The sequence below is a fragment of the Pangasianodon hypophthalmus genome, chromosome 26, assembly GCF_027358585.1.
Source record: "Pangasianodon hypophthalmus isolate fPanHyp1 chromosome 26, fPanHyp1.pri, whole genome shotgun sequence".
NCBI classification, from domain to species: Eukaryota; Metazoa; Chordata; class Actinopteri; order Siluriformes; family Pangasiidae; genus Pangasianodon; species Pangasianodon hypophthalmus.
The window spans coordinates 38,333-54,090 of record NC_069735.1 but is presented as its reverse complement, the minus strand read 5'-3'; the positions used below and the strand labels follow the sequence as shown (position 1 = coordinate 54,090).

Here is a 15,758-nt window from a genome sequence, read left to right as displayed (position 1 = left end):
ATATCTCTTTCAGAACCTTATATAAGCAATATATATATACATACATACATACGTACGTATACATACGTACGTATAAATATATGGAAATCCACTGTGTTGTTCCAGCATGGATAGTGTCCAAATCATCAAATATTACCGAAACAGGAAAAAACATCACCACATTTATAATTAAGATGTCAATGTGGCTACAGAGAGTGAGAGAAAGAGATTCCTTCTGTGGAAATGTGATCAAATTGTGAGAATCTGCAAAATGTGAACATGTACCTGTGTTACACACATCTAATCACATCTCAGGATTCATCTCAGAATGAAATACAAATGTCTCTCTCTCTCCCCTTCCCCCCACCTCTCTCTATCCCCCCTCTCTTTCTCTCTCTCCCCCCTTCTCTCTCTCTCTCACAGGAGGATGTGAGTGTCAGAGCTGCTTGGCAGAAACATTCAGCTCATCTTCACCAGAGACAAGGACACATCTTTATTAAGAAAAAAAAAAAAAAAATCAGAACAATTTCTGAAAAATATAATGAATTAAAATCATCTTGTCCTTTAATGAAAGATCTCCAACACAAAACTTTATTCACACTGAAAACCTGAGATGTCCATTTGCTGGATCACTTGAATGAGAACCTCAGGTAAGTCACTTTCTGTTATACACGAGCACACACACACAGAGTCATCTTTCTCATGTGTCCATAAGGACAAATGTAAAAATATGTATGATCAGCTGAAAGATATGTGACTAATCCATAAGGGATTGTACATATATTTTACAATATACACATTATTGCTGTTTTAATGTACATGCTTGTACATTGTGGTTCACATTGTCATTGATATTATTGATGTGCTGATAGACCAGGTGTGAGGAATGTAAACCGGGTATGAGGAACACAGACCACGCGTAAGAAACGTAGACCACGTGTGAGAAACATAGACAATATATTTCAATATAACTCATGTACTGCATGATGTATACTGCAGTGCATATGAGATTTCAAAATGTTGTGTTTAGAACCTGAGGGCAGAGAGCAATTTACACACACACACTACAAAAGATGACTGTGTCTTTTTAATCTTTTTAATTAAAAGTAATCACAAGGCTATACTCCAAATTATTGATCATCAATCCCCACTGATCATCAATTTTTTAATTTCTAACTAGAGGGGTGCGTCACGTAGAGAAACTGAAATCCTATATATTCTGTAAAACATAAACAAAAAGAACACTAATAAATGAATATATATATATATATTGACATGTATTGATGAATATATTACACATTAATTTCCAATATACCAGGAGCAAAAAAAGTCAGCTTTTCTCCCTCTCATTCAAGAAAAAAAGATAATCTCACATAGATTTCCTCTGAAAGTGCTATAAATTTTTAATCTGGTTCTATCTGGTCAATTATAAGATCTTAGTTCTAAATCAGACATTGCACAGAAGCCAGACAGGAATTATTTTCTCTTATTTACTAAGTCAAAACATATTTAATATTTACAGTAAAATTTTAATAAACACTTATATTTAAATTGTATAGACAGTTTAAATTCATTGTTCAGTTGCTGAGACTATAATTTATTTCACATTAAATATTTAACTTTGGACTAAAACTGCTGAATTGTACAACAACTGAATTGTACAACCTGGAAGCAACTGCTAAGTAAATGTGTAAATAATTTTGTTACTGAAAAAAATACTGTAAAAGAAATTGTAATATTTCTGTACAACAGTTCATTGTATTTGATTCTGTACTTAATCTGAATAAGAGAATATAAAAACAATTAAGAAAAACCTTTACAAATACTAAATTTTAAATGAAAATATAATTTGTTACATGAGAATAAAAAACCTTCTTTATCTCATAATATTAAATATTAAATGTTTCTCCACAGCTCAGTGTGATTATGTGACAAATGGATGTCTTCAGTTTAGTCAATGGCTCCTCCAGGCCCGAGGTCCTGACCAGTGGTGTGGACTCGCCTGATGCCTCACTGACCCGTCCGCTGTTGGACCTGGAGGACAGTACCAAGCATCTGGGGGTTCAAGTCATTCTGATTCTGGCCTACAGCACCATCATCCTCCTGGGTGTGGTGGGAAATTCGCTGGTTATCTATGTAGTGTACAAGTTCAAAACGCTCCGCACTGTCACGAACTTCTTCATTGCCAACTTGGCAGTAGCGGACCTGCTTGTTAACACATTGTGTCTTCCCTTCACTTTGGCCTACACTTTACTCGGGCAGTGGAAGTTTGGGCAAGTGCTTTGCTTTACTTTACCATATGCACAGGGTCTTGCTGTCCATGTCTCAACTGTAACCCTAAATGTAATTGCACTAGATCGCCATAGATGTATTATTCACCATCTGGAAACACGGCTATCAAAAGACACCTGCTTTCTGGTCATTGCTCTCACCTGGGTTATAAGTGCTGTCCTGGCAAGCCCACTTGCCATTTTTAGGGAGTATGGGGTTGTTGATCTCTCTCCAGGTGAATCCATTGAAGTGTGTGGAGAGAAGTGGCCAGGTAGCAGCACAGACAGCACTCTGTACTCGTGAGTAAATATCACAAACTCTATACACTTCCTGCTCTATTACTCTAATGAACAGTCAAGCACAGGGAGTTTTTCATTGCACCTGTCACCTGTGGTTTGCTCATTAGGGATCTAAATTTAAATCTATATCTGTAAGCTGCTTTGTGACAATGTAAATGTAAATGTAAAAGCACAACATAAATAAAATTGAATTGAATTGAAACACAATCTGCCTGTAGCTCTACTCCATCATCTACAGAAACCACTACAGGACAGTAGAACAGATATAATTTGGGTCGTGATGCACAGCACAGCAGTGACACTGACGTGGTCTCAGTTCCACTGGTATGAGTTCATCAGATCATTCATTCTGATTTCAGATTCAGAATGAACTGTTTACATGGATCCTGAACTTGGCAGTGTGTATCAAAGTCTGTGTTTAAAATCTTGTCTTTTTAAAATTTGTAATCTGATCTAAAGTCATGCGCATACGGAGAGTGAAGTTTAGTGTCAATGTTAGTGAGTCAGCACGTCCAGCTTTTTAATTACACAGCTTATGTTTTAAAAGAGTTTTAAATTACTCCTGTCTCTGCAAAACCTCATCCGATTATGAGTAATTACTACACAGCCAGAAGAAGAGTTAATTTAATTTCTCAACTTTTCATATTTGCCTGGGATTCAGGATGCTCTGCTTGCTGAAAATAACATAAATTGCGTACACTGTCCATTGGTGAAACAGATAGATAAATAAAGATAGATTACTCATTTTCTAATGTTATCAATATTATTTTATATTTTGTTTTAGTACTTACTCAACAGTTTATTAGATGTGCTTATATTTTTAGTCAATTTTTTAGGTGTAGAGTTAAACTATAGCTAATCTTTCTCCACACACAGTGTGTCGGCATGTCACTGGTGTTAGCTGGAATTGTTTGGACTGTTCTAAACCAACCAGTTTTAATAAAAACCCAGTCACACTGCTGTGTTTGATACACTCATATCACACCAACACACACTAACATGCCTCTACTATGTCACTGTCACCACCCAAATCTATCTGTCCACTGAATGAAGAGGAAAGGTAGTGCTCACAAATTTTACAGAAAAATTTGGGCTAAGAGTATGCACATATGTTCAGTGTGGTGTGTTTAGAATTATTGAAGGCAATAAAATGGCATAACCATCTCATCTGTCATTTTCTTATGCAAATGTAGCACTTTGGAATAATGAACAATAAAGAGTGACAAATTATAGTCAAATGCAAATCAGGGCATTAACTTATATCCCTCTGCCTGACACTCCAGCTCAAAAGAATTCTAGACCTGATCTCCGTGTGCTTTATTTTTTCCTTTTTATGCATGACTCTCATCTTTCTCAACATTGATTAAAGAATTATTTTTTTTAATACCATGATACACCACAAGATATATTTAATTTAAGTCTCATTTTGGGGAGTTAAGAGATATATTCTATTCTCATATGTGTGAAACACGATCAATCCACTGAAGATTAAATGTAATTCAAATAATTATGTAAGCTAATCATGAAGTTATATATACATTGTTGAAATTGTATATATATTTTATGTACTTATTGTTATCTGATTTTAACAATATTATTGATGATATGATGGTATTAGAGTGTTCTAATGTAACATTATTTTTCTTTTTAGAGTCTCCATGCTGCTGATTCAGTATGTGTTTCCACTCGCTGTCATTTCTTTCGCATACATCCGGATATGGAGCAAACTCCGTAATCACATAAACCCGGCTGGCCACAATGACTCCCACCATCGTCGCCGTAAAACCACTAAGATGCTAGTCACCATGGTACGTGATGCTGTTTAGTTAATGTTAACTTTCAACAAAAAGCTTAACTATTGCACTATTTAGAATTTTTTCTTTAATGCACAGGAACTACATATCATAAACTTATCTGATCACACAGAAGACAGAAAATGTTATTACAAGTAGAAAAGAAATTTACTATCACTAAGAAAATGTACACACATTAATGGATAGTAAATATAAACAATAGATACATTTTTATCACACATTCTCTCAAATCATTTTTGTGGCTATTGAAGTTACAGCATTCACACTTTAACATTGTCTAGTTCAGGAGTTCTCAAACTTTAGCCAGAGCCCTCTTTAACTGTAAAATAAATTCCACAAACTCTCATAGTGAGCAGTCAAACAGGTTAATAATTATAAGAACTCAATAATAAATGTAATAATGTCAGGAATTTCCCTGAAGTGCTCAGTGCGCATAACAGCGCGCAGCGCTACAGTACGCTCTTCTGCGTTGTCATATGTTTATGTTGCCATGTGTATTTTTGTTTTGAGTCATGTCTTGTCTCCACCCATGTCCTGTTATTGGTTGTCTCCCTCGTGTGTCTCTATTACTCATACCTGTTTTCAGTTTAATCTTTGATCAGTTTATATATTTAAACGCTTGTGTGTCTTTGTCCCGTGCGAAGTATTTATCTGCTTTTCCCCTCTGTCATTACTGAGCCTGTGTTCTGATTTCCCAGTTCTCCATATTGTTCTGTTTCCTCATTTGTGCTCTTTGGATTACCTCATTATTGCTGTTTGCAAATCACCTGACTTTTGCCTGTTCCTTGTTTTTTTATTTTGGATTCATGGATTGGATTTGTCTGCCTGGCTCTCTAATAAACACTTCAACTTTAACTACATCTGTCTCAACCTCTCTGTCCCTGAGAGAATACTTTGCCCAACCATGGATGCAGCAGGATGCACCAGAATGACCATGCCGGCATTTGACTTGGTCCATTTTCCTCAGTGGACTCCCTATATCCCCCGGCTCCCTTCAGTGGCTTTACAGTCCCTCCAGAAAGCTAGCTGCTGCAGTGCCAAATATATTTGAGAGCCTATTGGACCCCAAGCCCAAAGAGAAGAAGTGGCTGAGGTTCTTGTTGCCCTGGGTTATCGGCCATGCCCGCCAGTGGGTAGAGCTCCTGGTTGCCACAGCAACCATGGGCCTCGCTGTAGCCAAATTCATATGCCTCCTGAGAGTGGTGTACAGGAGGGCCGATTTTAACCCCAACTTAGAAAGTTTTTGGGTGGGCCTGCCTGATGGCCAAGCCCACACAGCCATTCATGAACTACTATGATTAGAGGAAGGCTTGAGATGAAGAAGAGGCCGACAGGGCAACCTGCCCTCAAGAGCTCCCTACAGAGGCCGATGTGGCAGTCGCCCCTGCAGAGCTCCCTCCAGACGCCGACAGCGTGGCTTCCCAAGTCCTGCTCCTGCCTGAGGCTGATGCCATGGCCTCCCACACCCTGCTCACACCTGAGCCTGTCCCAGCCCCGCCACCTGACCCCGGCGACATTGTCCCAGCTCTGCCACCAGATCCCAGCGAGGATGTCACTGCCCCTAACCCTAACCCTAACCCAGAAGGGCCGGATCGCGGGGTGGAGTGTTTGAAGGCACTGTGGAGCATCGCATGCCGAGCGCTGTGCGCAGAAGTGCGCAGAAGTGCTCAGTGCGCATAACAGCGCGCAGCACTACAGCACACTCTTCTGCGTTGTCTTATGTTTATGTTGCCATGCGTATTTTTGTTTTGAGTCATGTCTCGTCTTCACCCATGTCCTGTTATTGGTTGTCTCCCTCCTGTGTCTTTTTTTCTCATACCTGTTTTCAGTTTAACCTTTGATTAGTTTGTATATTTAAACGCTTGTGTGTCTTTGTCCTGTGCGAAGTATTGTTCAGTATTTATCTGTCTTTACTGAGCCTTTGTTCAGTGTTCTGATTTCCCAGTTCTAGCGTTTCCTCGTTTGTGCTCTTTGGATTACCTGATTATTGTTGTTTGCAAATCGGCTGACCTTTGCCTGTTCCTTGTTTTTTTATTTTGGATTCACGTTTTGGATTTGTCTGCCCGGCTCTCTAATAAACACTTCAACTGCAACTGCATCTGTCTCAACCTCTCACTTCGTGATAAATAACATTGATAATGGTGGATTGTATTTTCAACACTGTAAATAATTTTAAAAATCAAGGACCATGCTTCGCAGAACCTACTCTTAGAAGCAGTGATCTAATTAATTCATTGAATTTGTGTTGGAGAGAACTTATGCGTATTTAATGGTATTAATGTCCCTGTTGCAGGTTGTGGTGTTTGCGGTGAGCTGGCTGCCATTCCATGCCTTCCAGCTGGCGATTGACATTGACAGCAGTGTCCTGGTAATGAGAGACTTCAGGCTTTTGTACACAGTTTTCCACATTGTGGCTATGTGCTCCACCTTTGCCAACCCGCTTCTCTATGGCTGGATGAACAGAAACTACCGAAGTGCCTTTATGGCGGCCTTTCGATGTGAGAAACAGCTTGGTTCAGCGCACCCTGATGTTCATAATGCTATGACAGTCCGCACCAAAAAGGCTCTTGAGGCCCGTAATGTGCTTGAAACACAACTCAAGGCCACAGAAGTTTGAGATTACTTAAAAATATTACATGCTAATCGTCAGACAAAATCCACTGTGGGATAAGCTGCATATGACTCCATCATCAGGAGGTTCAATCCTTTAGAAAGGTCCATTTGACTAAAATAGACATTGAAACAAACAAAGGTTTTAATCTCCCACAATAAATCTTTGATGTTTGCCGTAATACAGGGTGATTTTAAAAATGTTAACATTTTTCTTTACAGTTTTCATTTTATTGCATGGCATTAGGTGTAACCTGTGAGAAATCCATATGGACCCAGTGGCACTGAGCAAGTATTAGAAGAATTTGCAAATTTATTTAAAAATTTGAAATTTATTTGTAATATATTCACTGTAGTACAGTGGAATTCTTTTCTTCACATATCCCAGCTTCTTGGGAAGTTGGGGTCAGAGCACACGTCAGAGACGCAGTGTCATATAAATGTTAACATTTGAATTTGAATTGAATCACCCTGTATTATTATTATTATTATTATTTATTTATTTATTTATTTATTTATTATTTTTTGTTTTTTTAGGCACACTGGTAAAACTGGGGAAACTGACACTTCGTGGTGATTAAATAATCACATATGAATCGTCTTACAGGAAAGATCTCATACACAGAATAGGCTATTTTTCTTGATAGACACAGTTTAGGGTGAATGTGAGTGTCAGTAATTTCTTCATTTAATGTAATCTAATTAAAGCATGAGGGGCAACATGAAAGAACCGTGACTGAAAACAAAACTGACATTAATATTTATTAATATGAAGCATATGTGCTTTTAACTGTGATGTGCAATTCCTCCAAAATGTTCATGCTAGATGAATGTAATGTAGGTGAATAAGTCTCTATTTAATTAAATGCATTATCAGCAGCAGTAACAATAACTTAGAAGAAGGCATTAATATATAGAAGGTGATTATTTGCTTTTAGCTATAAGTGTAAAAGTTTCTGTTGAGACTTGTGCTCCAAAATTACACTGTTTTTATTTACAAAGTCTACAAAGACCCAGAAAGTTAAGATGTTTTTATATTGTGGGTACAATCACAATTTAGCGGCCAGAAGACACTAAATCAACATAACAATATGTTATTATAATTTGTGCACAAATTCTGTTTGTGGAATGAATGAAACATATTCCCAAACACATTCTGGATAATTTTTGATGTCTAAAGATGAGAACAGAAGCTAAGTAAATAGGTTACATTTTATTTTACTGTATATTTTACATTTTGTTTTACTGCATAGCCTAAGTGTTTATTACTTTAATTTCTTTAATGAAGGTTGTACTTTGGCTTATAGAAGAGTTATGGAGACATGTTGAGACACACACTTGATGTGGATCATGTCATGTCATGTAAACCAGAACACAGTGCTATGGAAGGATGTACACAAAACATTTACAGGATCTCGTGTCGTCAGAGCTTCAGTATTTATTGTATATAATAAATAATTGTTATATATATTGATTGTTATATCAGAAATAATTGTTTGGACATCGTATTCATGTGGAAACACTCCTGTAAATATTTTACATGGTTTACATCCATATATAGCCATGCAATCATCAAATCCTGAGAAATGATAAAGCTCACACACACTTCTCATCTTCACTGAGTCTAATTTTAATAATGCTATGAGAGCCAAAAGAAATTGCTACATATATTTTAAAAATGTGCTGATAAAATTTGAAGTATATCTACATGTCCTTTTACGTATATGTAATATTAAGTACATATAATCTATTTCTGTTATGTCTGACATACAGTAAATAACAAGCTATGATTGATGTACAGGAAATTTATTGAAAAAATCTAACATATATTGTGAATATATTAAGGATGTAAGTACATGTAATTTTCTTCCATATGAAATTTATCTATAATGTAAATTTTTTACGGATAATTTCATACACTACATTTGCTTAAACTAAGCTGCAACCTGCTTAGGCAGCATATCCATTAAATCTTTAAAAAAAAAAAAAAACCTAAATGCTGATGAAATTTTGTTAATTCAAGTATTCAAAATCACAAATGTATCATTTGTGACCTCAATTTTGCATGTCATGCCCATATTAAACTAAATTTTACACACGATTTCTTTTCTTTCTGGTCTTTCCAGTGCTTCAGAGTTTTGGAAATGTTAGATGAATATAACGTAATATGAATAAGTACATTGTATACATTTCAGAAGCTAATTAATAGCAAGACAAAAATCAAAAAGCCATGTGCAGTACATGATAACTTCAAATAAGAAGGAGTTATATGAACTAGAATTTCGCCTGTAATAGAAAATAAAGATCTGTGTGGCTTCTCCACAGTGCAGGATTGATCTGTTTGCCTAAATTGGCACACAGGAGATGAGAATTTGATATTTAATTAGAAGTATTGGTTTATGAGAGATTTCTTATTCTATTTGCTCTGTGTTTCAGAATAGAGCTAATGTGGAAGTGCTTATTGAACTTAAGCACTTAGTCAATATCAGACTTTGATACTGAAGTTGCATTGCAAATGATGTGGAGAGGATGAACTGTGATTTATAATGCCAAATGTCTTTTCTGGTCTAATGCACCTATCTTTGATGTGTGCTGCTACTAGGTACGCTGAAGCCATACCCCTGCATAGCATAAAGTCCCGTGCTATCATCAGAGCTCTTGTTAAGTTTGTACCACTTTTTGTTTGCCAAAATACATCCAGTCAGACTAGGGTTCAAATTTTACGTCTGTTCTGTTTGGGAAGGTTATGAAGCAACTGAACATTCATCATTATTTTCTAGTGCTAACCACCCAGAGTCCCAAGGTGCATTAGAAAGGTTCCATCAGACATTAAAGTCTATGCTTTGAACCTTCTGTTTAAGTCAGGGAAAAGATTGGGATGAAGGGATTCCCCTTTTTTGTTTGCTATCTGTGATGCTGTACAAGAGTCACTTGGATTCAGCACAGCTGAGTTAGTCTTTGATCACTCTGTTCGTGGTCCTTTAAAGGTTTTACAGGAAGGGTTTCTGTCTTGTGAAAACCCCAGCTAGGAATGTCCTGGATTATGTTAGTTCCTTTCGTGAGCACCTACTGTACATACTGCTTGTAAATTAGCCAAACATTCTCTTGCTTCCTCACAGTCCTGCATGAAGACTCGCTTTGATAAAAAATAAAATCTTTGGTGCGTGCATTCTCTAGAGAAAACATTAGCTCGAAGGGAAATATTAATTAATTCAGGGGAAATACACTGCCTGGCCAAAAAAAAAAAGTCGCACAGTCTAAAATTTTGTTGCACTGCATTTAGCTTTGATTACGGCACACATTCATCCTGGCATTGTTTCAACAACCTTATGCAACTTCACAACATTTATTTCCATCCAGAGTTGCATTAATTTTTGGCTGAGATCTTGCATTGAGGACAGGAGAGTCTAACCACTCCGTAAAGTCTTCTCCAGCACATCCCAAACACTTTCAATGGGGTTAAGGTCAGGACTGTGTGGTGGCCAATTCATGTGTGAAAATGATTCCTCATGCTTCCTGAACGACTCTTTCACAAGTTAAGCCTGATGAATCTCAGCATTTTCATCCTGGAATATGCCTGTGCCGTCAGGGAAGAAAAAGTCAATTGACGGGAAAACCTGGTCATTCAGTACATTCAGGTGCTCAGCTGACTTCATTTTACTGCCACACAATGAGGCTGATCCTCGACCTGACCAGCTGATGCAACCCCAGATCATCACACTGCCTCCAGAGGCTTGTACAGTAGGCATTATGCATGACGTGTGCATCACTTCATGCATTTCCCTTCTTACCCTGACACGCCCATTGCTTTGGAATAGAGTAAATCTGATTTTATCAGACCACATGACCTTTTTCCATTGCTCCACAGTCCAGTCTTTATGCTCCAGAGCAAATTAAAGTTATTTTTTCTGATTAGTCTCACTAACAAATGGCTTTGTTGTGGTCACACAGCTGTTTAGTCCCAATCCTGTAAGTTCTCATCACATTGTGCGTGTGGAAATGCTCTTACTTTCACTATTAAACATAGCCGTGAGTTCTCCTGTCGATTTATTTACGATGTGACATCACCAAGCGTTATAAAGATCTCCGATCATGATCATTCAAGATTTTTTTCCGACTACATTTCTGCTGTAAAGCTGACAGTTCACCACAATCCTTCCAGACTTTAATAATGCACTGGACATTTCTTAACCCAGTTCCAGTGATTTCAGCAATCTCCTTAGGTGTTTTCTTTGCTTGATGCAGGCCAACAATTTTCCCCTTCAGTAACATCTTTTCCACGACCATGGGATACGTATTCTGCCATGGCTGTTTAAGAAATGAGAAGCTACACACTGAATCAGTTAAGGTTAAAAGAATTGTTGCCAGCTGAAGCATATTAATCACTGCAGTAATGATCCAATCATAGGCTCTTAAGTATTTGCTTATTTAAACCCAAAGAGCGACCTTTTTTTTTGGCCAGGCAGTGTATTATCAGAATAAAGTTACAGCAACTAACCAGCTTATTCGTCCAAAATGTTGGTGGAAAGTTATTACTCTCCAAAAAGACTTTGTGGAAAACAAAAATTACTTGAGTGGATAAAGAATCTGAGACAAAACTTAAAGAAAAGAAAATAGATGAACATCGGATGGCAGGACGGAAAGGATGAACAAGACGAGACTAACAAAACGCGACTCCGTCGCCACCAGCTTAATGAATGTCACCAGCTTAATGAATGCCCAGTCATGGGGTTTTAACTCTTTCTGCCTAAACCAGCCCTCTAAGAGTTCCAACCAATCAGAAGTTATCTTTAGGACAACTGGTGACTAGTTTTGCTTTCACCTCCAACTAATTTGCACGGTACCTTTTGGGTCACATATTTTCCATTTTCCTGCTCTTACTTGGTGTTATTTGGTCCTTATTCCAACAGTAAAATTACAGTGTGAGTTATCAGAATATGCAGTCCACCAACATTCTTGAAATGTAAAATCCAGCACACAGATACTAAACATGACATACTTTGGAATGACAATTAATTTGCCAGGTATGATGGCATGAATACAAGATAATAAAAAGCATAATGGTTACATTTTGGTTATAGGCATGGGTAATATAGGTCACAGATCATAATGACATAATTTTCAGGGTTATCACCAGGCTGGGCATTATGTAGAGATTTGATACATGTGGCTACATCAAAATAGACTCCATGCAATGAAGAGGGTGTTTGTCCTATGCTCTGTGGGGGATTTGCCTTGTCTCACTGTCCAGAGCTCCCACTTGGAATCACCAGCTTTACCCTGTGGGTGTTAACACCATGGTGATGATAGTCTTTTAACCAGCCATTTGGTACTGGTGCTTTGCCTGCCTTAGCAATTTAAAGGAGTGGTTAATCTGGGTTATAGTGGCACATAATTAAGTATATAAAACAAGGAAATAAGTAAGCAAAAGTGTTCACTGAGTCTGTGTCTTTTAAGGTGTGAATTGGTAGGGATTCTAGGGATTCTGCAAAATGCAATCAGAGTGTTAGTCTCTCACGGAATTCTGCTTGTTGCTGTCTTTGCACAGTTTTGATTAAACCATCACTGCCTGATTCGCTCTGAGGTCCTACAATTCCAAGCAGGTGATGAGGTTTTGGTTTTACTACCACTACCAGGCTCAGCTCTCCAGGCTAGGTTCTCAGGTCCTGATGTTATTGAAACAGACAGACTATGTTGTGATAACATCTGATTGGAAAAGAAAGTCTCATGTATGCCATGTGAATATGCTCAAGCCTTATATCTCTCTGTCCACAACAGATGTCTGCTCTTCAGTTCCTGTTGTCTTTTCAGTAGCTGCTGCCTCTATGAGAGCGCTGCTGTCTGAGTATTCTCCTGAGGTGGATAGTCTCGGCTAAGGTAGGGCTTGTTTTCCCTGTGGTCATTTACCAAACTCTGAATGGCTGTCAAATATTCAGTCCAAACTTGCTCACTTGTTAGAAAAAGCCCAGGGTGACTTAATAAGTCTTGTTAAGAAAAACCCACCACTTTTTTTCTGATACCTCTTCTCTTACTACAGTGTTCAAGCATAACATTGATGTTGGTGATAATGTTCCTGTTAAACAAAATGCTTACAGGATTAATCCTACTAAACATGCCATTATGAAAGAGGAGACAGGCTATTTGATTGAGAATGGTCTTACTGTGCCTAGCTGTAGTCCTTGCCTGCTAGTTCCAAAGACTGCACAGATTATCGAAAAGTCAATGCTTTAACAAAAGCAGACTCTTTTCCCCTTCCAAGAATAGAAGACTGTGTTGATTGAATGGGCAGTGCAAAGTTTGTTATAAAACTCTTTCTTCTAAAGGGTTACTGGCAAGTTCCACTCACCCCATGTGCATCTGATATTTCTGCTTTCACTCCACCAGACAGGTTCCTAGAAATATACAGTCATGGCTTTTGGTCTTAAAAATGCACTAGCTATATTTCAGTGTCTAATGATTAGGGTCCTAGGTGATTATTGTGAAGCCTACCTTGACAATGTGGGGTTTTTTTTACAGATACTTGAGATGCCATTATTTGTACCTTAGACCATGTGTTTGCTCACCTCCAGACAGTCTCTCTCACACTAAACCTTGCTGTTCACCCACTGGATGCTAAGGTTAAGTCCATTGCCTTTTTGGGATGGCTGGGTATTAGAGGAGTTCTTGTAAGAATTTCTTAGTTGTAGTGTTCCCTCTCACAAATCTCCTCAATAACTCAGTTCCTTTTATGTGGTCTTCTAGCTGTAAGGCTGCTTTTCAGGCTGTCTACATCTCCACGCAGGTCATTGTCTTTGCTTTGTCCCATATAAATTTTGCTACATGTGCTGATTTCTTCTGTGTATGACCCTCTGCCTGTTGTTGACCTCGTTAGTGCTTTGCTCCTTCACTTGTAGATATCTTGTAAAAAACATACACCAATAACCACCACTTGTAAATAGTACATTGTAAACTTGGTTAGTAGGAAGTTGGCACCATTTATGTTTAATCCATTTTCTCTTGTTTTGGGTTAGCCAGGGAGTGAGGGAAGGACGTGGATTTTTTTTGTTTCCTTCTTTTGAGTTAGGTTAGTTAGTTCACTTTGTGTATAGTTAGAGAGAATGGTCAGCTTCTGAAGATTTAACCACTTTAAAAAAGAGTGAGAATAAAATACAAAGCAAACGCAATCTTGGTCTTGTCACACATTTATTTCTTTGTGTATTGCAGCCCGACCTAGACTGTGTCATAACATAGGGTGTGTCAGGATGTGCCTGGGTGTGTCAGGGTGTGCCTGGGTGTGTCTGGGTGTGTCAGGGTGTGCCTGGGTGTGTCTGGGTGTGTCAGGATGTGCCTGGGTGTGTCAGGGTGTGCCAGGGTGTGCCTGGGTGTGTCTGGGTGTGTCTGGGTGTGTCTGGGTGTGTCAGGGTGTGCCTGGGTGTGCCAGGGTGTGTCAGGGTGTGTCAGGGTGTGCCTGGGTGTGTCAGGGTGTGCCTGGGTGTGCCTGGGTGTGTCAGGGTGTGCCTGGGTGTGTCTGGGTGTGCCTGGGTGTGCCTGGGTGTGCCAGGGTGTGCCTGGGTGTACCTGGGTGTGCCTGGGTGTGTCAGGGTGTGTCAGGGTGTGCCTGGGTGTGTCTGGGTGTGTCTGGGTGTGCCAGGGTGTGCCTGGGTGTACCTGGGTGTGCCTGGGTGTGTCAGGGTGTGTCAGGGTGTGCCTGGGTGTGTCTGGGTGTGTCTGGGTGTGTCAGGGTGTGCCTGGGTGTGTCTGGGTGTGCCTGGGTGTGCCTGGGTGTGCCAGGGTGTGCCTGGGTGTACCTGGGTGTGCCTGGGTGTGTCAGGGTGTGTCAGGGTGTGCCTGGGTGTGCCTGGGTGTGTCTGGGTGTGCCAGGGTGTGCCTGGGTGTACCTGGGTGTGCCTGGGTATGTCAGGGTGTGTCAGGGTGTGCCTGGGTGTGTCAGGGTGTGTCACGGTGTGCCTGGGTGTGTCAGGGTGTGTCAGGGTGTGCCTGGGTGTGTCTGGGTGTGCCTGGGTGTGTCAGGGTGTGCCTGAGTGTGTCAGGGTGTGCCAGGGTGTGCCTAGTTGTACCTGTGCCACCTACGTTTGCAGCTGACACACCCATATGTGCTCACTTTCGTCCATAATTATGTTTTGGCTTGATTGTCTTAAAAAATGAGCATGTTTGCAGACTCTTTCTATACCAACAGATATCTTTATGTGGAAAAGGTAGTCAGAGAAGCTCTCACAGAAAACAACCAGCAATAAATCAATCACACACACACACACACACACACACTACAAATGTACAAATGTATTATTTTTGAACACTGTATTTATTTGATGTTCTTTGTAAAGTGGTTGAATTGCATAATGGTTACTGTAAATAAAGTTAGCATTGAACTTAATCTCTCTATATGAGTTCAGTCAGCTTGTTTTCTAATATTGTTATTGATTTTTCTGATTCTCTGTTTGCTGGCTTCGGATGAGATGTCTCTATTTTCTTTATGCTACGCCTTGGATGTGTGCTCATGCAGTCGTAATGTATTTGGATATAAATTGACTGAAACAGGCTGAAGCATGTCTTCCTGTGATTGTTACGAAACAAAACTTTGCAAAACTAAAATAAATTGACTGAAAGTGACAGTAAATCACATGTGTCTAAGAAATTAATGTTTTAGAGTCAGACCTGATCTTGGTCTATCATATTTTTTATTTTTCTCTTAGTGAATCAATACTGAATATATAAAACTAAATGATGCATGCTTTAAATTGTATTAAAGCTGTAGTCAGACTGCATCTGTATATGCCATGTATAG

At 39.1% G+C, this 15,758-nt stretch overlaps 2 protein-coding genes across 2 annotated transcripts; both read left to right on the top strand.

Annotated features, from left to right (window-relative positions):
* The first annotated feature begins 529 nt into the window (after positions 1-529).
* On the top strand, positions 530-7,256 carry npy2rl (neuropeptide Y receptor Y2, like). The gene is made up of 4 exons (XM_026910891.3): positions 530-629; positions 1,894-2,549; positions 4,201-4,357; positions 6,657-7,256. The coding sequence occupies exons 2-4, from the start codon at positions 1,915-1,917 to the stop codon at positions 6,978-6,980; spliced, it is 1,116 nt and encodes a 371-aa protein (XP_026766692.1). The 5' UTR covers positions 530-629; positions 1,894-1,914; the 3' UTR covers positions 6,981-7,256.
* A 6,958-nt stretch (positions 7,257-14,214) lies between these two features.
* On the top strand, positions 14,215-15,055 carry LOC128317484 (elastin-like). The gene is made up of 4 exons (XM_053229650.1): positions 14,215-14,234; positions 14,374-14,544; positions 14,694-14,874; positions 14,984-15,055. The coding sequence occupies exons 1-4, from the start codon at positions 14,215-14,217 to the stop codon at positions 15,053-15,055; spliced, it is 444 nt and encodes a 147-aa protein (XP_053085625.1).
* The last annotated feature ends 703 nt before the right edge of the window (positions 15,056-15,758 follow it).

Excerpts from the sequence above, each read along its gene's own strand:
- npy2rl (XM_026910891.3), top strand. The coding sequence starts at position 1,915 with ATGGATGTCTTCAGTTTAGTCAATGGCTCCTCCAGGCCCGAGGTCCTG. Across the intron at positions 2,550-4,200 it reads ACAGACAGCACTCTGTACTC|AGTCTCCATGCTGCTGATTC; the intron begins GTGAGTAAATAT and ends TTTTCTTTTTAG. Across the intron at positions 4,358-6,656 it reads CTAAGATGCTAGTCACCATG|GTTGTGGTGTTTGCGGTGAG; the intron begins GTACGTGATGCT and ends TCCCTGTTGCAG.
- LOC128317484 (XM_053229650.1), top strand. The coding sequence starts at position 14,215 with ATGTGCCTGGGTGTGTCAGG. Across the intron at positions 14,235-14,373 it reads ATGTGCCTGGGTGTGTCAGG|GGTGTGCCTGGGTGTGCCAG; the intron begins GTGTGCCTGGGT and ends TGGGTGTGTCAG. Across the intron at positions 14,545-14,693 it reads GTGTACCTGGGTGTGCCTGG|GGTGTGCCTGGGTGTGTCTG; the intron begins GTGTGTCAGGGT and ends TGGGTGTGTCAG.